This window comes from Misgurnus anguillicaudatus, chromosome 22 (assembly GCF_027580225.2).
Source record: "Misgurnus anguillicaudatus chromosome 22, ASM2758022v2, whole genome shotgun sequence".
Classification (NCBI taxonomy): Eukaryota; Metazoa; Chordata; class Actinopteri; order Cypriniformes; family Cobitidae; genus Misgurnus; species Misgurnus anguillicaudatus.
In genome coordinates, this window is record NC_073358.2 from 21,860,674 (window position 1) to 21,884,637 (window position 23,964).

At 38.8% G+C, this 23,964-nt stretch overlaps 1 protein-coding gene across 3 annotated transcripts in view; it reads right to left on the bottom strand.

The window, feature by feature from the left end:
• Positions 1–23,964, bottom strand: part of adamts3 (ADAM metallopeptidase with thrombospondin type 1 motif, 3) — a 183,446-nt gene that overhangs the window by 41,677 nt on the left and 117,805 nt on the right. The window contains exons 16-17 of one of the 3 annotated variants that reach the window (XM_055200113.2): positions 16,876–16,959; positions 12,113–12,276 (exon numbers count right to left, since the gene is read on the bottom strand). In XM_055200113.2, coding sequence (XP_055056088.2) covers positions 12,113–12,276; positions 16,876–16,959 — 248 coding nt within the window. Of the gene's footprint in view, positions 1–12,112; positions 12,277–16,369; positions 16,451–16,875; positions 16,960–23,964 lie in introns of all 3 variants that reach the window. The other 2 variants (XM_055200114.2, XM_055200115.2) reach the window with 2 other exon arrangements.

Below are 23,964 nucleotides of genomic sequence, written 5' to 3' on the forward strand. Positions count from 1 at the left end.
AATTTTGTTAATGCATATATATGATTTTATTTGTGTTTCAGGCCTTAATTTAAGTTCACTGTTTATTTAAGCTGGTGGTGTTTGAGTTTGTTTGCCTTATCTAAAACATCCTTTATGTGGTTAATTTTGAGGACTTTTAGGTTGAAACCCTATTGTAGGGGAAGAGACTTTTATTTTAAAGGATTACACCTGGGAGGAAGGAAGGCCTAAAATAAAGTAGGAAATGGTTAGAGATGGGGCATGCTGTCCAAACCTACAATGTGATTCTGGAGGATTTCATTAGTTTTTGAAATCCCTTTTCTAGAATATTTGTGTCTCCTTGTTGAACTAAAAGTGGATTTAATTGCTGCTGAGTTTCAAGAGACAATTGGATTTTTTGGGGGGTTTTTCCTTCAACATTTTAATGGACAATCTTGGGATTTATCAATTTTTGGATAACTCACGTTGATTACTCTGGATTACTCACGTTTCTAAAAGGACTGAGCAAGGACCTAACTAAGGACTAACAGATGACAATGAGCTAAGTGTTTGAAATTTTGTATTTGTATTTTCTATTCTAATATATGCATATGAATTCAATCCTGTGGTGTGTGATTTAGCTGGGTCTATTTTGATCATCCTCACCAGATCTTTCCTATTTAGTAACACACAGTATTTGAGTTTCTGAACTTTATTGTAACTAAGAGGTTAAATGATTTATTCAAACAGACTTGTTACAACTGGCCTAACTTCACTCTGCCTACAGCCAAAAGAATGGATTCCACACGAGCAGGGGACAGATGTGCCTGCATTGTCGTTGAATCCCATATAACGCCAAGAAAAGCTGTCCTCTGTACTGGAGAGAGCATGCTTTTCTTTGAATTTAGCCTTAACCCCAGTTCTCTCATGTGGGTCAGCACAGCATCTCGATGCTGCGCTGCCATACTCTCTGATTGGGCTAAAATTAGCCAATCGTCTATGTAGTTTAAGACACGGATGCCCCGGAGTCGTAATGGAGCCAGCGCTGCATCCATGCACTTTGTAAATGTACGGGGTGACAGAGATAGACCGAAAGGGAGAACCCGATATTGGTAAGCCACGCCCCCGAAGGCGAACTTCAGGAATCTCCTGTGTTGCGGGAGGATAGATATGTGAAAATACGCGTCTTTTAGATCTATCGTCACAAACCAGTCCTCGGATCTGATTTGTGTGACGATCTGCTTTATAGTTAACATCTTGAACTTTAGTTTTGCAACAGACCGGTTCAGATGACGTAGATCTAAAATCGGACGTAACCCCCCGTCTTTCTTTGGAACTATGAAATAGCGGCTGTAAAACCCTGACTCCCTGTTGTGAGGAGGAACACATTCTATGGCTTCCTTGCGCAAGAGAGTTTCTACTTCTTGGTCCATTGTTAGAGTCTGCCCAGCACCCACTATGGTAGATAACACGCCGTTGAATTGGGGTGGCTGGTTGCAAAACTGAATTTTGTAGCCCTTTTCTATTATTTGCAGAACCCACTGAGACACGTTTGGCAGGAGTTTCCATGCTGCCAAATTTTCTATAAGGGGGACCAGCCTCTCGAGACTGGCTTTTTGTGTACTGCTTAAACTTTTCCCGGTGCCCTGAACCAGACTGGCAGGGTTCAACCTGGGTGATATTAATGCCTCCCTCCTCGGAGAGAGGTGTTGCGTGCCCCGCGCACGAGGCACACAAGAATATGAAGCCGCTGTGCCCCGAAACACACACTGCGGCGGGGTTAACACACTGGCATCCCGAGGGCATCGAGAAGAGACGGGCACCGTGTTGTGAGGTGACTGCCGGCTCTCCCCGATTGGGGGCTGCCCTCGGAAATATGACACTACGTCCCTCAGGACTTCTTTTTAGCCGACGCCTTCCTCGCCATAATAACAGCCCTCAGGTCTGTTTTCTGCTTGGATGATGTCTGAGTACGACCGCCCGAACCCCAGTTCTTTTGAGGGGGACCACGAGTGGCAACACAATGCTTTTGCGATGCTCTATATGATGTCGATGGCTGCTCCCGCCCAGCAGCCCTAGAATCAAGAGCACGGCGGGGGAGATAGCGTTCGAACGCCGCCGACTGCTTACGAGCCTCCGCAAATCTCTCGACGACAGTATTAATGGCATCGCCTAAAAGACCGGAGGGCGCAACTGGCGCGTCTAAGAGAAATGCCCTATCTGAGGTTTTAAGCTCGGACAGATTAAGCCATAAATGGCGTTCCGTGGCTACGAGAGCTCCCATAGATCTACCCACGGCTTTCGCATGCTCTTTAATCGCCCTGAGTGACACATCAGTGACTCGACGAAGCTCTTTAAATATATCAGACGTACCCCCCGCCTCGGCATCTAAATCTTTAAGCAATTCTGCTTGGTACGCCTGTAAGACAGCTAAGGTATGCAGTGAAGCCCCAGCCTGCCCTGCAGACTTATAAGCTTTACCCACTAACGATGAAGTTAACCTAACCGGTTTCGTGGGAAGCGAAGGTGATTTCAATGATGACGCCGCAGCGGGGGAGAGATAGCTCGCAAGCGTCTGCTCCACCCGGGGCATCGTTAAATATCCGTGTTCACCCATCCCCACAATGTTGGAATACATGGTGGCGTGAGGGGTATGAACACGGGCTGAATACGGCATGTTGCGCCGCGAAGGTTGAGGTTTCTGTTTTAAAAAGCGCTCGTCTAACATGCTCTGAGGACTTAAGCGAGCCACGGCATTAGTGACAACCTCCAATAAATCATCGAACGCGGGGGACGAATGAGAGGGCTCCTCAGCGTCCACCACGTCTACAGACATAATATCGACTTCCTTGGACGACGATAAATGCAAATCTGGGCTCCCGCCCTGGGCGGAAGAAACCGCAGCGCGGTCTTCCGAATCCAGAGACGGGGCACTAGATCCCGCGGGTGAAGGCTGAGAAAGGGGAAGACCCGTCTCAAGCTCGTCCGCGAGATCTAGTTGTGATCCCCACGATCGCAGCTTCCGCTCTGCCTCGGCAGCAGCGGGGCCAGAACCGTGGGGAACACGCGGCTCACCACCCTCCTCGAAGAGTGCGAGCCGCGAGCGCAACGTACGGAGCGGCATCCTATCACAATGTGCACAACCACCCCTCTCAAGAGACGATCGTGCGTGTTGTGCCCCGAGGCACATAACACAGAGATGATGCGAGTCCTCGCTCGTAATGAAACGAGGACACGGGGAAGCACACTCCTTAAAACTTTGTTTGGACTTAGACATGACACACACTCGCTTGCTGAGGCACAAAGAGCTGAAGTTGGCTTGCTGGGTGCTCTTTTTATAGCTTCCTGGTTCCCACGTCACCCGCCTATGACGTGTCACTTGACCATTGGACTGATTTGACATACGTGCTTCAGACGCAATCACGCAGAGGGCGTTCCCATAGCGTAGCTTCGGCGACGCAGCTCGAGTTCCCTCGAAGGGGAACATTTGTTTTGAAACATCAAACAACATACTTTATATAACATTTGGTGACAGAACTATTATAGATTAGGGATTTTATGTAGCCTAAGGATCTAAGTAGGCCTACTTGTTGATGAACATTTTATTTGTGGTAATCACTGCAAGGTTAACTACCGTATTGCTTATTGATTTGATATTATCGTGAGATCGCATGCCCATCTTCTATTCTCATCTTGGCTTACATCAAACAAACAGGTTCTTTCCATTATGTTTGTTGTATAATGATGCTATCTAACTCCTGCCTTCTGTCAGATTGACTTTGTTCTCACTTTGAAACGGGTGAGATTGTGTGACATTAGATCCAGGTAGGCGTATTAATTTGATTTTGGCTTCGCAGCTGGAGGTCGGAAGTTATTGGCGTGAGGAGTAGGGTGGCCATTCGTGCCAGTTCCGCCAACACATCCTCACCCCATGTCGTCAATATTTGACGACACTTGACCATTCGTCAATATGTGACGGGGAGGGTATACCTTTCGCGTCATTTTTTGACGAACTGGGGACTTCAATACTATTACGTCCGTTGCATTCTCTTTCCTATTTTCTTACCATTTTCGCGTCGGTTTAGGGTTAGATTACGCAAAATTAAACAGTGTACGCGAAATTAAACAGTTGTCACCTGGCGTTGGGGTTAGAGTTAGGTACGACAGTTGTCACCTGGCGTTGGGGTTAGAGTTAGGTTTGGGTAGGGATGTCATTATGTAAATCTAACCCTAACCGACGCGAAAATGGCAAGAAAATAGGAAAGAGAATGCAACGGACGCAACAGCACTGAAGTCCCCAGTTCGTCAAAAAATGACGCGAAAGGCACACCCCCCCCGTCCCACACCGACGAATGGTCAAGTGTCGTCAATATGGGTGAGGATGGGTTGGTTCCGCCGAACATGTTTTCGGGTTCGTTCTCCGGAAGTTGCGTTGGTCGACTGCATACGTCATCAAGGTTTAATATTTCGGGTTTAATTTCAGAAAAGCAACCGTTACATTTCAAGGTAAGAATGAAACTAAAATGATTGTATGTCTTAAAAGAAATAAATCTTAATTTTCTAATGTATTTTAACTGAAATGTGAAAACCTCGATGACGTATGCGTCCGAGCAACGCGACTTCCGGAGAACGAACCCGAAAACATGTTCGGGACGTGTCCGGCGGAAATGGCACGAATGGCCACCCTAGTGAGGAGTCATATGACCCGATTTCATGTTTTCCTTTGTTTTTAAAGTGTTAAAAGATGTCTCTATACATAAAAGATCTAAAGTGAAGCCTCATCCACGCCTACCTAAAACGGCTCGTTTAAACACGCCCATGCAGTTGGACTTCATACTGGTTTGAATTATTTGCATAACACTGCCGTAATATATGCACAAAGATGGGGTGTAACTTTCAATCACGCTGTAGTATTGATGTTTCCGCCATGTCGAGTAGACGAAAGGCAAACTACTTTGTTTGGCCTTCCAATAGAGTAAACATTAAAAAAACCAGGGGTTAGGTTTTATTTACAACACTGTTTCAGAACAGTACAGACCAAATGTTCAATTGTGTGCTGCACATTTTACGAAAGGACTACTTTCTAAACACAAAGGCTGGATGTACACAAAGGCTTCGTCTAAAATGTGGAGCAATTCCAACTATGCAACTACATTCTGGTTCTGCTGACTGACATCCTATAAGTAGTTTTCATATTTAATCTTTTTCCTACTGACGATTCAAATGCGAGTTTTTTTGCAGTGCAGGGTAGCGCTTGTTTGCCGTTTCTACGATAACAAAGGCAGACATGGTTTTGTGTTTTAGTATCCTTACCTTATCTGTTACATTCTGCTTACATCGCGCTGGTAAAGTTGATGGATCAGCTTAGCTATCTGTGTTTTCTGGGTCAGTATTGATAAGGTAGTAAAGATGATATTATTTTTTTTTAAATACTGTGCGTAGGATCCTTACTAAAAGTCTACGTACGCACAAAAGCCAAAAATGGCATACGCCAAAAAATAGTAAGACTTATAAAACAAAGCAATGCTCCCTTTATAAATTACAAATCACGTGCAAGTTGTGCGTACATGAATCATCCTCAGATCCCACCCTGCAAGCCCATTCTCCCATTAAGCTTGTTTTTTATAGATGACAACCTTTGCGTGGGAACTGGCACGGTTTATAAAGGAGACCCCTGGCTTTCACTTTTGCTTTGGGAGCTCATCTTTCAAAACATGGTAAGGAGCGTCACATTTCCATTTACATTATTGAGGTAGTTGGCCAATCACAACGCACTAGATAGCTGGCCAATTGGTTCACATTGCGCTTTCTCAGAACAATGAGCTACAAAAATGTACGGTATGTGGACACATTGTATTACACCAAATACACAAAGTAATGTGCTTTTTAGCCACAAAATACGGGCCCTGGATAGCACTGGGGTACGTTTACCAAAAGCATCGTTAGCCAACGAACATCGTAAGTTCCATCGTTCCTTGTTATTATCATATGTAGACTTACGTTGATCATGCTTTTGAACAAAATAAGCAAAAGACATGTAGTTCAGTCTATATCCATCATTCTAAATATATTACAATTTTATTTAACGTCTTTTAATTTGTAAACAGAATGAAAGAGCTGCATTTGAAAACTGCGCATGTGCGCCTAACTACGACCTTTAAGACCCTGGGGAAGCCCTGGGAGGAGTGACGTAAGAGAGAACTTAAGCGTGAATTAAATATCTTGAAAATAAACAACAGATAACTAAATCACGATAACAAAATCAGTCTTCCAATGCAATATATGTTATTAACAGCAATAATCTGACATTAAATCGATTTGCACAGATTAATTAGTACTTCACCTCCCACGTGACATCATCAATGTTGTTAAACCAACATGGTTCAAACGACGAATGTGCGGCAAAGTTACTATGCTTTCGGGAAACAGTCGTGACAAGGTAGTTCGTTTTTCCAACGATGCATCGTACTATGGTCGTTCAGCAACGAGTTACGTTGTTTTTGGGAAACGCACCTCTGGCCTGATAGTGCAAAAGTGGCTTTGGACAATACTTATTTAATTTTTTTATTGGAAAATGTCTAATCCTGTGTAGCAAATATTAGTCTGTTTATCCATGACCCAAAGCTTAACAGAATGTAGGTCATGCAACACAAAATCAATTAAACAAGCAATTCTGCATACATTCAGAATGCTGAAGTAATAAAAACTGCGTGCCTTGACTAAGCCAAATTTTTCAACTTCAGTCAGCTAAAATAAGCTGAAGTGAGCAGTTCATGCAAGACAGCTAAATCATGAGAATGACCGAAGGCATGCATTGTATAAACGAGTGGAAAATATATTTTTCCAAATTTCTAAAGGTTTGACAATAAACAGCTAATCCTTCTTTTATGAAGGCTGCTTTTTTCTGTGTTGCAAAAAGGTTTGCCACTGTTGTTACATAATATTCCTGATTATTTCCTAACTACCCCTCATTACTTCTTAAATACTCATCATTACTTCTGGAACTCTAATATCTACCGGTAATAAAAATTTTATCTCAAATTCGTTAAAATTGATTTATGTGGATTATGACAATCAGCCAGGTACGCTACTGCACCTTATATTTATATGCACTTTTCTACTTCTACAAATATAGACTTTACAAAAATGTACGTCGATTTGATTATACAAAAACACCTAGTATGAATGCAAATGTTTTATCTAATCTTCTTTATCCATCACAGCAGCTGAGATGAAGGTCAGCTCAAATATTAAATTAAATGAATTATAATTAATTCATGACTACAATAATTCCGAAGGGCTCCCAAACTCTCACAGCATCTGTAGTCTCTATAAAAACACACAGCAGCAACACATGAATATTTATCACAGGGGCGTTTGGAAGCACCATATATACAGAGAGCACAATGGAAGCTATTTAGGCAAAAGAATTAAAGCACTTACACGCTTTTTGATAAGCATCTCTAATGTAGACATAATCCATACCCTATATTCACAAATACTTTTTAATCAGTGTAATTCATATGCAAATTGCCTTCGACTAAACAAGTTACTTTGCAAATGCTGGTTTCAATGTCTGAAATGGTCACCACCATTCTCTCTCCTAAGCAGCATAATGCTGTTTGCCACTACACTATACAACACTTTCACAGTTTTTCAGCAAACATTATTGATGTCACTTGCATTGTGTTTCAGTCTATTTAAAATAAATCCTGTCTCAGTAACCTTTAACATGTACACTGGGTTCTGATCTTCAGATAAAACATTAGTTCAGACAGACATGATGAAGAGCTTGAACTTGGAGTGACTCGCATATTCAAAAACATCCGATCTTGTGGATGATCTTGATTTATATTTCTTTAGCCCATAAAGAAACACAGACCTTTCAATAGTAGGTTGACATTCAAGTAGGTTGTGGTGAATTGAGAAACATATTACTCAATAGAGTATCTTTTCTCTAGTTAAACTGTTTCTGAGGAGCCTTCACTGACCTTTCATATAATATTTCTAAGGATGTGCTACTAAAGTGATGCATTTGATCAAGTCTTTGCAGAAACAATTATGAACATCCCTCATGTGGCTAATGATGATGCTTAAGTAAATGTGAAGTGTGTTACTTGAGGAAAAAGATCATCAGTTTTATTAACACTTGAATAAAAAAAAAATGTTATAGACTGTGAATACACTCCTGATCTAAGGAGAATACGTGTGTGTTTTATGTAAAGTGTGCTTACTTATGCTTTCAAACACACTGAAGCGTATAATATCGACGTGTTGAAAGGATTAATACATTAAATCTTTTCCTATTAACAGCTTTACAGACATAAAGATGTGTACGTATTTCTATTTATAACTGATAAAATATAGCAGCATTGGCGCGTTTCTTCATCATATTAATGTCATGTTTCAGTCGTATTTTCTGACCTCTTTTTAAAACAATTTACTGATTTACATTTAGTAATTTAGCAGAAGAGGTAAACAATTAATTTACCTAATGAAATGTTCATGACTTTCAGAACATTACACAATATTAAACAAGACTTACTTTATAATGAATACAATTTTCTGTAATCATTTAATCATTTGGCGTTTTCTACTATGCAGTCTACTACTATGCAACAATAATCACACCAAAACACAACATAAATGCAGAAAAGATGTCAATTTTATTAATTCACTGTAATCTGCATTTTTTAAATTCTAACGATTGCAAAAACAGATCCAAATTCAGCCCTTTATCCAGCGATCTTGATCCCAGGTCTCAGCAGCGACCATAAATGTCAAATCTCGCATTTGTTATGAATTTAAATATTGCGCCTCAAGATGCTTTAGTCACACCGCTCATTGGTGCTTGCTGCCACATCACAGATTTGCTACATTGACATCTTTCAGTCGATGTCTGTTTAAAATTTGAAATGCGTGCCTTTACAGAGAGAAGCCCAATTACCGTTTTTTTTTTTGGGGGGGATGAATAACTTTTATACTTCTCTGTACTTTATATATTGCAGAGGACCACGACTGCAGCACATTGTCATTTAACTACTTTTGTTACTGCTTTTGAAAATTTGCAATAAATAAAATATTGTGATTACACTTGCCTGTCTGTTATGCATTTTAAAGTAGGCCTACATGATTTTAATAATATGTTTTGGGTAGTTTAGGAGAAGGGCTGTATTAGCTGTTTTACGTTTTATTGCTGTGAAAACATAATAATGCTACAATTAAATGTTGCAAACACATCCACATTGTACGCTTCAGTGTCTATTTAAACATACACAAAAAATATGTTTTGTGTTTTTGAAAGGTAAGTATTAATACTACGTATTAACAGTTAGACCAGGGATGCATTTCCCGAAAGCTTCATTAGCCAACTACTGTCGTAAGTTTTGTTGTTACTGACAAAGTTCAACGATTTGGTGTTTCCCGAAACCATAGTTCAAACGAACATTCGCAAGCTGCATTGCAAACTTGTGTGGTTTGAATGACAGCTCTTCACCTGTCGTTAGAAGCATCGTTCCATGTTATCATCATATGTAGACTTACGTTGATCATGAACAAAATAAGCAAAAGGCATGTAGTACATTCTATATCCATCCTTCTAAATATATAAAATTCAATTTTACGTCTTTAAGTTTGTAAACAGAATTAAAGCGCTGCATTTGAAAACTGAATATCTTGAAAATAAACAACAGATAACTAAATCACGATAACAAAATCAGTCTTCCGGTGCAATGTATGTTATTTACAGCAATAATCTGACATTAAATCAATTTGCACAGATTCATTAGTACTTCACCTCCCACGTACCACATCATCAACTATGTTGTTAAACCAACATGGTTCAAACGACGAATGTGCGAAAAAGTTACTATGCTTTCGGGAAACAGTCGTGGCAAGGTAGTTTGTTTGTTGTTCGGGAAACGCACCCCAGGCTGGACAGTAATGACAATTAGGGAAAAGAGCTGTATTGTACATAGGACATATATAGTGTATGAGTGGGTGATATTGGGTTATTTGAATTTGTTGCACACAAACACATATACTACACTTGATCTGCTTCACACTTCACAATTCCCTTTGATCTATGGCACATCACTTAAATAGTCAGTGCTAAAAAGCATGCCTTAAAATTTTATGAAACTATTATCATACCCATTTAAATGGTACACTTTTTTGTTGGGTCTTTCATCCCTAGAATCAAGATTGAATGTTTTGACATCTAAAAAGAAGAGAAAAAGAAAAATATCCTGCCTGTTTGTCACTGTGAGGTTAGTTGTGTAATGCATTTGTAAAAGAGAAGAGAAATATTCATGTTTTGCACAAGCGCACTAGAGAAAAATAGATAACATAATAGTTGCTATTACCAACCTACCAATATTCATAATATCAGATTCTCAATTAAGGAAATAAAAAATATATATACACTCACCAGCCACTTTATAAGGTACACCTGTCCAACTGCGCGTTAATGCAAATTTCTAATCAGCCAATCACATGGCAGCAACTCAATGCATTTAGACATGTAGACATGGTCAAGACGATCTGCTGCAGTTCAAACCGAGCGTCACAATGGGGAAGAAATGTGATTTAAGTGACTTTGAAAGTGGCATGGTTGTTGGTGCCAGATGGGCTGGTCTGATCTACTGGGATTTTCACATACAACCATCTCAAGGGTTTACAGCGAATGATCCGAAAAAGAGAAAATATCCAGTGAGTGGCAGTTCTGTTGGCGCAAATGCCTTGTTGAAGTCAAAGGTCAGAGAAGAATGGCCAGCCTGGTTCAAGCTGATAGAAAGGCTACAGTAACTCAAATAACCACTCGTTACAACCGAGCTATGCAGAAGAGCATCTCTGAACACACAACACGTCGAACCTTGAGGTGGATGGGCTACAGCAGCAGAAGTCCCCACTGGGTGCCACTCCTGACAGCTAAGAACAGAAAACTAAGGCTACAATGCACACAGGCTCACCAAAATTGGACAATAGAATATTGGAAAACCGTTGCCTGGTCTGATGAGTCTTGATTTCTGCTGCGACATTCAGATGGTAGAGTCAGAATTTGGCATCAACAACATGAAAGCATGGATCCATCCTGTCTTGTATCAACGGTTCAAGCTGGTGGTGGTGGTGTAATGGTGTGGGGGATGTTTTCTTGGCACACTTTGGGCCCATTAGTACCGATTGAGCATTGTGTAATGTTTCTGACCATGTTCATCCCTTTATGACCACCATGTACCCATCATCTGATGGCTACTTCCAGCAGAATAACGCGCCATGTCATAAAGCGCAAATCATCTCAGACTGGTTTCTTGAACATGACAATGAGTTCACTGTACTCAAATGGCCTCCACAGTCACCAGATCTCAACCCAATAGAGCATCTATGGGATGTGCTGGAACGGTAGATTTGCATCATGGATGTGCAGCCGACAAATCTGCAGCAACTGTGTGATGTTATCATGCCAATATGGACCAAAATATCTGAGGAATGTTTCCAGTACCTTGTTGTATCTGTGCCACGAAGGATTAAGGCAGTTCTGAAGCCAAAAGGGGGTCCAACCCGATACTAGTAAGGTGTACCTAATAAAGTGGCCGGTGAGTGTATATAAAGAGCTCAGATGCAAAAGTGCATGTTTTTTTTGTAAATAAGTATTTTTTATTACTTTTTTTATTCTGCTAACAAGCTGGTATTTCTGAATGACCTGAGGCCCGGATTAAGTGTATCTGAAGCAAAGGTATTTGATGAATTTATAATACGTGTCGAGAGCATTCGGTTAATATAATTATCAAATTTTTGACAGAGGTGTCAAATATGTTGGCTCGTATCTTGGCTCACTACTGGCATTTGACAAAGAGGTAAAGATTAAATAAACAGTCTTTCAGGAGCACAAAAAATGAACGACAGCACAAACAAGGACAGAAAGGTCAGATTTATGAATACATGAAATACCAACATAGCTGTAATATTTGAACATTCAAATATTTAAATGACTCTGCTTTAAAATGTAAATGCATATTTTGTGCGCTATGTTTCCCAGCATGCAAACCTAAAGGTCACATGAAGACTTCGCTGTCTTTGTGGTATTTGTCACATTTTTGGTCACATCAAGGCCAATAATCTGATTTGAGAAAGTGAGAAAGCAAATTGTATTTACCAGAACAACAATTGCATCGTGTAGTGGACCATCAGTGTGGAGGGTCTCGATATCCTCCTCAATAATGTAATCCCACTCTACTCCCATATCAATGAAGCGCCGGGACTTCGACTCCTCTCCTTTGCCGTTGAGAATGTAATGTCCTGTTGCCTGGTTCTTGATAGCTGCAATCAGCAATTAATTACAACACTTAAAGAGATTAGGGAAAAGCAGTCCGAATAGATATGAGTGACCTAAATCGCTTACTAATGCATAGGGCATTTAACTGTCAAACTGAAACATTAAGATGTTTGACGTCTTAATGTCCAAAAGCTTTATTGCAAGGTTCAGAAACAAGACTCTAGCGCTAAAAGCTGATAAATTATTACACATCTAGTGTGCGAGGGCCACATAAAACAATGACATAATGACACAAATAACTAGTGACACAGTCTGGTTCGGGGCATATGAGCAATTAGGTGATCATTTGCTTGAATGTCAATTGTGATTATAAGGAGAGCTGCGTATATGTCAGGATAAACACCATGGCTACCAGTCATCAAGTGTCCCTAGTAATGTGAACATTAAAATCTGGTTCCAGAACATTAAATCTGGAGTGCACTTTCTTGGGATGTTTTAAAATAAATATTACCATAAGATGTGTAATGGTATTCTTGAGGCATTATTATTCAGGCACAATACCTTTTATGAAAACATTGTAATGTATTGTATCATCTGATACATAATCACAACAAAAGATACAATACATTATAATAGATACAGTATATTAGAAACATTATATACTTTCAAGGTTTCATGGTTTATAATACAAACTCCACTAGTTACCAGAGTTATAGTGAATTATAAGTTGCAAAGAATTGTAAGTCTAATATCTTGACATAATTGCATATTTTACTACATCTTAAGTGTTCTTTTATTGCTAAGAATGAAAAATGCAACATCTATGTACTGTACTTGTGACTGCTCTTCCGAAAGGCGCAAATTCAAAGTGTTCGGAGTGTCGAGTGTTGCTCGTTTTTTCAAAATATTTGTTTGTTGTGTCATGTGAACCATGTGCATCACACGTCCTGTCAAAACAAGTGCCCGCCGCACACGCGTCAAACCGGTCATGACAAAAGAGACGCTCACGTTCACACCACGTTAAACTCTGATTACGCATAAGATTATGCCAGTAAATGCGAGCGTCTCTTTTATCTTAAACCCTTTAGACGTGTCTGCAGCATGCACTTATATTGACAAGACACGTGATGCATATAGGTTCACTCATATTTTGAAATTACGAACCACACACATGATGGGCTACATACATGTTGTGACGAACTTCGCGTCGTGAAAAAAGAAGTGGTCTTATAAGTCGTCCCTATAACTAACAGGCGTGTTTGACTTAATAAAGCACAGCGCCAACTAATCAAATACCACTTTGTATAACATCAAATACAGCGGAATGCGGCTTGAGAGCAAATTATTTCATATGCTTTTAATCACTCCCTTCCAATTCGCAGACCAGAATGACAGGTAATCCTTAAAAGGACATTCCACTTTTTTTTGAAAATATGCTCATTTTCCAGCTCCCCCAGAGTTAAACACCTGATTCTCACCGTTTTGGAATCCATTCAGCCGATCTCCAGGTCCGGCGGCACCACCCCCAGCATAGCCCAGCACAATCCACTGAACCTGACCAGACCATTAGCATCGCGCCAAAAACAACAAAAGAGTTTCGATACTTTTCCCACTTAAAACTTGACTATTTTGTAGTTACAGTGTACTAAGACCGACTGAAAATTAAAAGTTGTGATTTTCTAGGCAGATATGGCTAGGAACTATACTCTCATTCTGGCGTAATAATCAAGGACTTTGCTGCCATAACATGGCTGCAGCAGGCGCAATGATATTACGCAGTGCCCGAAAATAGTCGGTACCTTGGTAACTTTCAATAGCAGGGGACTATTTTCAGGCACTGCATAATATCATTGCGCCTCCTGCAGCCATGTTACAGCAGCAAAGTCCTTGATTCTAGGGGAATCAAACTCTAGGGGAGCTGGAAAATGAACACATTTTCAAAAAATAGTGGCGTGTCCCTTCAAAGCTGTTTGTTTTAAATGACATCGGTCTTATAAAACTATATATTCACCAGGATATGTGTTTAAAACATGTTGGTATAGCATTTACAGTCTGTATAAATAGTTGCCAGCAATGCGGCACTACTAGGGTGCAGACTCCATTTAGCAGGGTTAAAATGGCGTACTCTCACTTATACTGTACTGTACATCCAAAACAATTACTAATTTTAAAACAACCAGTGGTGGAATGATACAAATGGTGAAGCGCTCCCTGTGATGCTACTGGTGAAATATTGGATGGCTGGAAAAGCAAATCAGATCGGAGAACCAGAAAGAAATGTTGTATAATACACTTTAACTATGGTACCCTTGTGAAGTTCATCATGTGTTCTTAATCCTTAAACTCTTGAAAGTTATATCCACAAATAAGTAAGTATTATAATGCATTGTAACTGTACATATTAAGGTTTTAATAAGCCATTATGTCTGCATTACAATGCATTTAGAAATACCCAAATGCATTATAAATACAGACTTCAAAGAAAGTATTTGATCAAGCAAGCACTGTACCTACAAAAGGTTGGTCTGCAATTAAATCCAATTTAACCTAGAGGCTGAGGATTCTTTTTTGTTTTCCCTGTCCATTTGCGGTCTCTACTGACACATGGACTGCACTGGATAAAATTAGTTAAAAATGCTAATAAAAAAAACTAATCAAAGGTCGAGCTTCCCGCTGATGGGAACTCACATGCTGTAACATATGGCCCTTGACTTACATTATTAAATTATCATGCAAATAAGCTCTTGTTTATCTTTATGCATCTACCATTTCTGCCTCAGGGGTGGAAAACATTTGACTGCGTGCTAGATGTTTATGTTAAAAACCGAATAGAGGACTGCCTGTGTAAGGTGCTATATAGATCCCTAACCTATAACAATGTGCCATGAAAAGTTAAATATAAGTGGATTTGAAAAATGACTGGAAAATGAACTACTAAGCACTCCAAAAGTGATTGTAATTGAACAGAATTGCCCTGGATGACATCTTGTAAAGTTAAATGGGTCAGGCACTGAACATCTTATCTAGCTAATTAAAATAAGATCAGATTTAATTAAAAGCTCAACTATTGTATATACAGGCAGAAGCACTTTCAAGATGAAAAAAACATTCTTGGAAAAAACCCTACCAATTATATCTATTAACATGTGATAATTGCAATCCCATGGAGGTTTAAGAAAACCACAAAATAAAAGAAAATTATTATTACCATAGCAAAACAAGGCAATCCACTTTCATCACTTCTTACAGCACAATGTTTAAAACAAAAAAAAAAAGATCTTTATCGTGCCTGATTTAACTGTGCCTGATACATCTGTCTAGATGTACAATATCGTTTCCGCTGCCACAGTACAACTGTGGTGCACATTGTTTAAAATCTCTAAAATTTGCAAGCCTAATGCATTTTCTGGCAAACACTGTTAAGTTAAGCAGATGGAGAAGGTGCTTCCGGAAGCCATGTTTAATGTACTGTAATAGCATTGTGTCGTTGATATGCATTGGACTGATATGGATCTATTAAGTACCTTGATAGCAGATTATACACTCACCTAAAGGATTATTAGGAACACCATACTAATACTGTGTTTGACCCCCTTTCGCCTTCAGAACTGCCTTAATTCTATGTGGCATTGATTCAACAAGGTGCTGAAAGCATTCTTTAGAAATGCTGCCCCATATTGATAAAATAGCATCTTGCAGTTGATGGAGATTTGTGGGATGCACATCCAGGGCACGAAGCTCCCATTCCACCACATCCCAAAGATGCTCTTGGGTTGAGATCTGGTGACTGCAGGGGCCATTTTAGTACAGTGAACTTATTGTCATGTTCAAGAAACCAATTTGAAATGATTCGAGCTTTGTGACATGGTGCATTATCCTGCTGGAAGTAGTCATCAGAGGTGGTCATAAAGGGATGGACATGGTCAGAAACAATGCTCAGGTAGGCCGTAGCATTTTAATAATGCCCAGTTGGCACTAAGGGGCCTAAAGTGTGCCAAGAAAACATCCCCCACACCATTGCATTAATGAGAAATTGAACAGGTGTTCCTAATAATCCTTTAGGTGAGTGTATACACAGGCATGCATATGATATCCTTGCTGCTTAGCTTAAGAAGCATGAGGACAGATATCACTTACCAAGAATTTGAGGAGAAGCCTCATGTTCTTGGATCATCACATGTCTAGCCCCGGGAGGAATGAGAAACATCTTTAGGTAACCTTTAGCAATAGCGCAAAAAGAAGGCAAAGGGAGAAATAGCAAAGCAGTTAGTGAGCAAAGTCTACTACGTTTTGTTCTTTGCAGAGGTGGGCATAACTAGAAGGCATTTCTGTATCACTGCAAAGCTGAAAAAGGAATTTGGATTCGAGCAATTAGACTACTGGAACGGTTTATTCAAGCCTACAAAAGACACGCATCAAAACATGACTGAAGGTTCTTTATTCAGGCTTGTAAGGAGAATGCATATCCATTAAAAGTATCTTCATTCTCAGATAATGAAGTGTTTTGTAACGCTACATAAGGAAGAAGCTGAATGGCAGAGCCTTGAGTCAGTTTTTCACACACACAAAAAAAACAGCACTAGAGCACTAAAGCTGCCTTCTCTTCTGATGCCCATTCCTCTGCAAAGTATGATACCACTCACCAATGATATTCCTAGGTTCCTCCGATTCATTCAGATATACATTCCGTGCTCCTTTTGGCAATAAGAATGCTCCTCTTGTTTTCCCTTTAGGATAAGAAGGGTTTGTTATGTCACTTTTGTTTTGCACTCTTTTGTCACTGCCATGTAAAAGCTCTCTAAACCAAAGCTTGGTTTCTATCAGCAGAAGACTCATCTGAAACAGGGTTGTGAAGTTAAAGAAAGGTCAGTGGTCTAATCATTGGAGTGGAGGGCCAAGTCACTTATGGCAGTGTCTGCAGGGAAGTTCTATCATCGGTTAACGTGAACAGGAAGACATCTGCAGAAAAAGATGTGGCTGCTGGGTAATCCTAATAGAGTTGAGATGAGGTTAAAGGACAGGCCGAACAGAAGCAAGAACGAAACAGGCCTGAGGAAGTTGAATGGGAGATTAAAGAAAATGGACAGGAAAGTGGGAAATTATGGGAAAAAGATGTTGAATGTGTAGTGTGTACTAGTGTTTGTGGGAGTGGTAACATTTATGTGCTAATCTTGTTAGATTGATTTTATTCTATGTAGTTTTATATTTTTAAAATATAACTTATAAATTTGGTTAGTACTGATTAAACTTTACAGTATATTTATTTAATATAAAAATGTACATCAGCAGGCATTTTTTCAAGGTACAGTCTGTACCATTTTTTTTTACTTAAAGGGACACTCCACTTCTTAAAAAAATCCCATTTTTCAGCTCTCCTAGAGTTAAACATTAAATTTCACCATCTCGGGATCCATCCAGCCGATCCCCCGGTCCGGCGGCACCACTTTTAGCATAGCCCAGCACAATCCACCGAATCTGATTACACTATCAGCATCCAGAGGTGTATAATACTTAAGTATTTTAGTTACATTTTCCAAGCATCTGTGCTTTATAAGAGTGTTTGTCTTCGGAAAAAAATTTACTTTTCTTTACTAAAAAATGTTCACTACATTCTAAAGCATAGAATCATACTGTGTATTCATTATATATTGCATATTAAAATTGATGTAATGCCTAATTACATAAAAATTGTGTACTTTTACTTTCTTGAGTAAAAGTACGAATTTTTTTTACTTAAGTAAAAGTACAAAAAATTACTAGATGTTTATTAAATATAAACCAAAAACTTGAAATTATGAAATGTAGTGCAGTCAAAATTATGATAATATGTTTTGGAATGTTTGTTTTCCAAAGAAAAACACTTATAAAATACGAATAATTGAAAATTTACTTTTATGTAGAAAGTAAAAATACTTAAGTACTATACAACTCTGTTAGCATCGTGTACTAAGACAGACAGAAAACTAAAAGTTGTGATTTTCCAGGCCGACATGACCAGGAGAAAAACTCCCACTCTGGCGCAACAATCAAGGAACCCGCCGCCGCAACATGGCTGCAGGAGGCGCAATGACACTACGCAGCAGCCGAAAATAGTCCCCTTAGTAACTTTCACTGCAGCACTACGTAATATCATTTCGCGTCCTGCAGCCATGTCACGGCAGCAAAGTCCTTGACTATTACGCCAGAATGAAAGTATAGTTCCTTGCCATATCTGCCTAAAAAAATCAAAACTTTTAATTTTCCGTCGATCTTAGTACACGATGTAACTACAGAAGAGACAAGTTTAAAAAAAAAAATTCTGCTTATTTTTTAGCGTGATGCTAAATGGTATATTCAATGGATTGTGCTAAGCTATGGGCTAGCCCCAGACCCGGAGATCGGCTGAATGGATTCCAAAACAGGAAAAATAAAATGTTAAACAATAAGGAGCTGGAAAATTAGCATATTTTCAAAAAAGTGGAGTGTCCCTTCAAATGAATATTCCATAGTGGTATTTGTAGCATGCTTGCTATTATCTCAGTAAAATTATTTTGACTGGTCCCTCATTTTGTAAAAAACAACAGAAATGCACTTATTGCTCTAGTCTATATCAACCTAGTTTACAGTAATCTAAATAAACATTTTAAAATGTAACATTACAGTATATGTTAGCAATAAGGACTTTGCTCAGCATTGCAAGGTCTGCTTTTTTCTGTAAAGTTATGAAGTCGTAACAATTTAAAACTGGTAAATTTAGAAATTTTCACACAGTATCTGCAGCATTTTACTGTATAAAAACAGCTTTAAATGTATTTTCAATATGCCTATCTCACAGATATTCACTGTAAGTGCATTATCTTTTTATAAACAAACAAGGGATGTAAAAATTTTTTTGTAATAATCAGCAACATGCTTCAGGTATTGGCAAGTAATTTACCTGAAATAATCATTTAAAGGTAGGGTAACAGATTTGATCCTAAAACATTTTTTGTTATGCTGGTTAAAAGTCTCCTTACATCCTGATAGCAATCACTGTGTTAAGTTGTTTAAATGTATTTGTAGAAATTTATGTTATCTGTGAAAGGCGTAGGACCAAAAAATGTTCAACAAATCATAGATTTCGGTCTGAACGGACATTTCCATTTTTGTCCCTCATACGTAAGCGTAATTTGAATGCCAACCGCGCAGCGAGTCCACGCAGACACCATACGTCATCGGCGCGTTCACGTGCGCTCACCTCCTGTCTGTAAACAGCGAGAACAGCAAACTTTTCTGCTAAATTGACAACCTACACAGGAGGCACAAAACTAAAGGCATCTTTTATAACAACAACAGCAAAAACTGCCTAGATCAGCAAGAGCAAAAGCCCAAATGAACATCGGTAACTTTACTGCTTACCACGAGATGCAAACAGCTGCAGGAGGCAAAGGGTCTGAAAGGGACGTTGCACTGTTTATTTTGGTAAGGTAGGTACGCGATATTTGATGAAACATTGGGTTGCTTATGAAATTTGTGTTCGTTTACGGATTAGCGTAACGATATAGTTACTACGTCTACACAACCGAACGTGTGCTTAAACTAATTCAGATGTAAACCAGTTGTTTGGTTATTTTGGAAGTGTTATTCGACTTTGTACTGCAAAGTTTTCTCACTGCTGAATGAGACATGAGATGTGACCGTCTGATCTGTGCGTGTTCATGTGTTTTGGAAGAGGCGTGACTTTGGATGGCGATTTGACTTGAGGGTGGGATCGGGATTTCATTGCTAGGCGGCTACCGTTAGCATTTTTCAAAATGTGTTACCCTACCTTTAAAGCTAACAGTCAGTGCAAAAGACAGCAGAACAAAAGGAGAGAAATGCAGGATTAGACAATACAAGATACTTGCAAATTATGTTTTCCAACACAGGGATCTCTTTTTGGGATCTCTTGCTTAACTTTTTTCCTGTTAAAAAAGTATCAGTTAAAACTGTTAAAGAAAAGGAGAAAAGTCTGATCTGATGAGTTCATGCAATTAACGTGTTATAATATAAAATGTCATTAAATGTAATCAAGCAGTTTTCTATACATTCCTTAAGGTGAAATGTAAACAGGAGCTGCATGCAAATTCTGGTTAGAGACGTAACATTGTTACATAACACTGTCTTCGAACACATATGATGTATCTGCATTCATTATTTACATAAGAGGACATCTGGAATGGTCAAACAGAGCCTTAAGGAATCTTGCCAAAAAGAAAATTACCATATATCGCTTTGATTATGCCATATGCCATGTCTTTCAAATGCAAGATAGAAAGCAATGCAAACACTCGCATGAATTCATATTCAGAGGCGCAATTGTCCTGCCATCTGTGCGAGGCTTGTGTCTCAGTACGTAAAATCATGTGGGTGTGTTGTCACCATTGTATAGGCCTGTATTCCACAATGCTAATAAATAGCTTGTCATATGAAATCATGCTTAAATGTTACGTTTGAGGATGTGTAATAATTCTAATGGGCTATCGAGCTGTAAAATTAGAAAGCTTCAGAAATAACAGAACATTTAATTTTGTGCTGGATGCACATGCTATGGTCTAATGCCTGTTTTTCGAAAAAAGATTAATACTTGATCTTTAAGAATGTAATTTACATTTTTATACCAAAATGGATTTGTGTCTTAATGGTCATTTATCGCTTAGAGTAGGCACATTTCTGAAATACATAGCTGGCTGGTTGTCACTCACAATGCATCTAAATGAGCTCATGTAAATGCAGGGCTTGACAGCTCTTTCAGGGCCATTATGAATATGTCATCCCCTTGCCCTGTGTGCATTTCAGCTCCTCTCTAATCACAAGCATAATACCCCATGTAGTTAAACGAATAGAATGAATGGAGGTAAATGAATGCCTTTGAAAACATTCTTCAGTCTTTTCTATTCTAATGTGTTTTTTCATCTTATTACAAGTATCATCAGTTAGTTTTGAAAATGAAGTCATGTATGTGAAACAGATTTGTAGATTATGGGTAGCATACAGCTTTCCTGGAGTGCAGAGCACGAAGCCGGCAACACAAAGATTTCCAGGGAATGCATAAATGTAAAACAGCCCAATAACAAATCTTACATTCGGCTCCCTAAAGAGTCATTTGGACTTGAAATTTGGTTTCAATTCAGATTTTCTACATCCTCAAAAACTGCATTGTGACTGGACAGGCCATTATACAAATGTTGCTTTCACACAATGCAAGTACATGCGTCCTGAAAAAGACATTTTGCACTGAAACAATATCCAAAGACAGAGTAATCACATCTCATGAAGCAGATATTTCAACCTTTTCTCAAGGCAAGTCGTGGTATAGTCACAAAATATTTGATTTATTTATTCATGTTCAGGGACATGATTTTCTGCATTTTTCGTGTCATTGAGCACAAAAATCATCTTTGTGTCACTCAGCACAAATTTTTATAATTTTTTTATGTCCATAGCACGACTTTCTTTTCAGTGTCATTTTATGTATTTTTTCTCTCTTTTTTCTATTTCTACCATTGTCGCAGTGGCACAAAAAATACATTTTTGCTCAATGACACGAAAACAACCAACAATTGTGTTCATGAATAAATAAATCAAGTATTTCCTGACTATACCATGAAATGCATTGAGGTAGGGTTGGATATTTTGGTCGTTGAATGATCTTGTATGTAATAAATATAAATGCACTGTATATGGGTATTTAACCTGTAAAATTCTTTGTTTGTAGCTTTGTTGATGTTTTGATTTGATGTTCTATGTAATGCATGTGTTTAATGCCATCTGTTCATCACTTATCCACTCAGTAAATTAAAATCTTTGGTCCTGAGTAACAAAAATGACCACTGAAGAGGATGTAAAGTGTTGAGGTATGTGCCTGTAGAATTTATTTGGACATTTCAATGCAGTCGAGTAATGATAACATCCTAAAATTATAATCTCATTGTTAAAATTTCAAAAATGCTACCACAGTGAAGTGATCTATTTATTACTTAGATCTGATGTGAGCTCTGACTAAGCCAAAGCAATTGGAAAAAAACACAAAAAACTGATGACAGCTTCCAAAAACCAATTACATCACTGCCCCGTTTTCAACACAATCTGCCACTGGCTGAATAATAAAAGAACCCAATCCCCTAAACTGGAAGAATTTCCTTTGGATGGATTCTTCAAAAGGCAAGGTTTCTTTGTCCGTAACAAAACATGTATTGTGATTCCCTGGATACAAAATGTCCTGTTTTTATTATGTCTTTTCACTTTTTCACATATTGAATTCACTGCCAGTAATAATTTATGCCAGCGTACAGCCATTAAAAGCCTAAATTTCTACAATTAATTTTAAATAGCTAGTAACACGGCTAAAAACTCATCAGGGGTGAAAAAGTGACAAAGATTCGAGCTGGAGTAATGAATAATATACAATTTCAATAATAATTATAATTATTATTTCAGGGTCTGCTAAAAGTTTTATTATAGACTATCACATTTACTTAAAGGTGTGAGGTTCTGTTCTGTTCACATAACAGCTTACAGCCACAGCTCTTATACAGTATGTGTGAATATGGCCGAGCAACGTTCAAACTCATATACTTTTCGCACAGGACACCTGTAAACATAGTGACAGCTGTAAATTTAATGACTGCACCTGTATCAACAAATAATTATTTTCACAATGGAGGTAGCGCTGTACAACAGCTTTAGGCGCTATTTTATGCGCAATGTTGTACTAAAAACCAAACACAACACTCAGATAAGGCATTGCATGATGGCATCTATAAACTCTTGTATGTAATCATATTATACCGTAGCGCAGCTACTGTGAAGAGAGATTGGCTTTGCTAAGCATTACGAAACAGCGACCCTGCTTAAAAACTGACCTCACGGACCCCCATCCCTCATTTTCAAAAACTCATCGGATCTAGATGGATTACAGTAATGAGCTATTTTGGATCCAAAAGGGCAAATTTCGTGTACCCATGAAATCTCTGTGCACTCATGAAACAAGCAATGAGAGCACAGAGACCTCTGCTAAGAATTAAATGGTGAACTAGGGCTACCAATGTGCAAGACATCCTCCAACAAATGCTCTTTTTACAGCAAGCATTTTACTTTCAATTATATTGCAATTATATATAAATAATCTATTCCGGGGCAAATATATGTATATATAATATAAATTAATGAAAACATTATTCGTTTATGAATTAATGATATAGGTATAATATTTAATATGGATGATTTATAATGGAATATGGAATACATGCCTGAGATCTTAATGGGGTCACACACCAGCCGCGCAGCTCAGCGTGGCGTCGCGTCTAGGACAACTCGGAGGTATCGTAAACCGGAAGTGCACATTAAATAGCGTGAGCTTCGTCAGATAGCGTCTACTTCAAAATGCAAAATAAACGTTAGCAGCCAATGTTAATCGTTACTGATTTGGGACAAATAAGGTGTTATTTAATGTTAAACTATGCGAGTGGTGCTCTGTGGTGCGACAGGGATTCGAGCAACTTCCTGAGTCGTAGCTGGGTGGCGCGGGTGTGCGTATACTCATAGAAAGCAATGTGTTTGAGTTTTTTAGAACGGCCTGGCGCTGCGCGCCGCCGTCCTGTGTGCGACCTCCTATAAACAAAGCTATAGTGTTCAGCTTCACAGTTTTAAATCTTTCTTATTTTATTATATTTGAATCATTTTTGTTTCTGTGTGTATCTTGTATTATTATTGTGATGATGTTTTTATTAGTT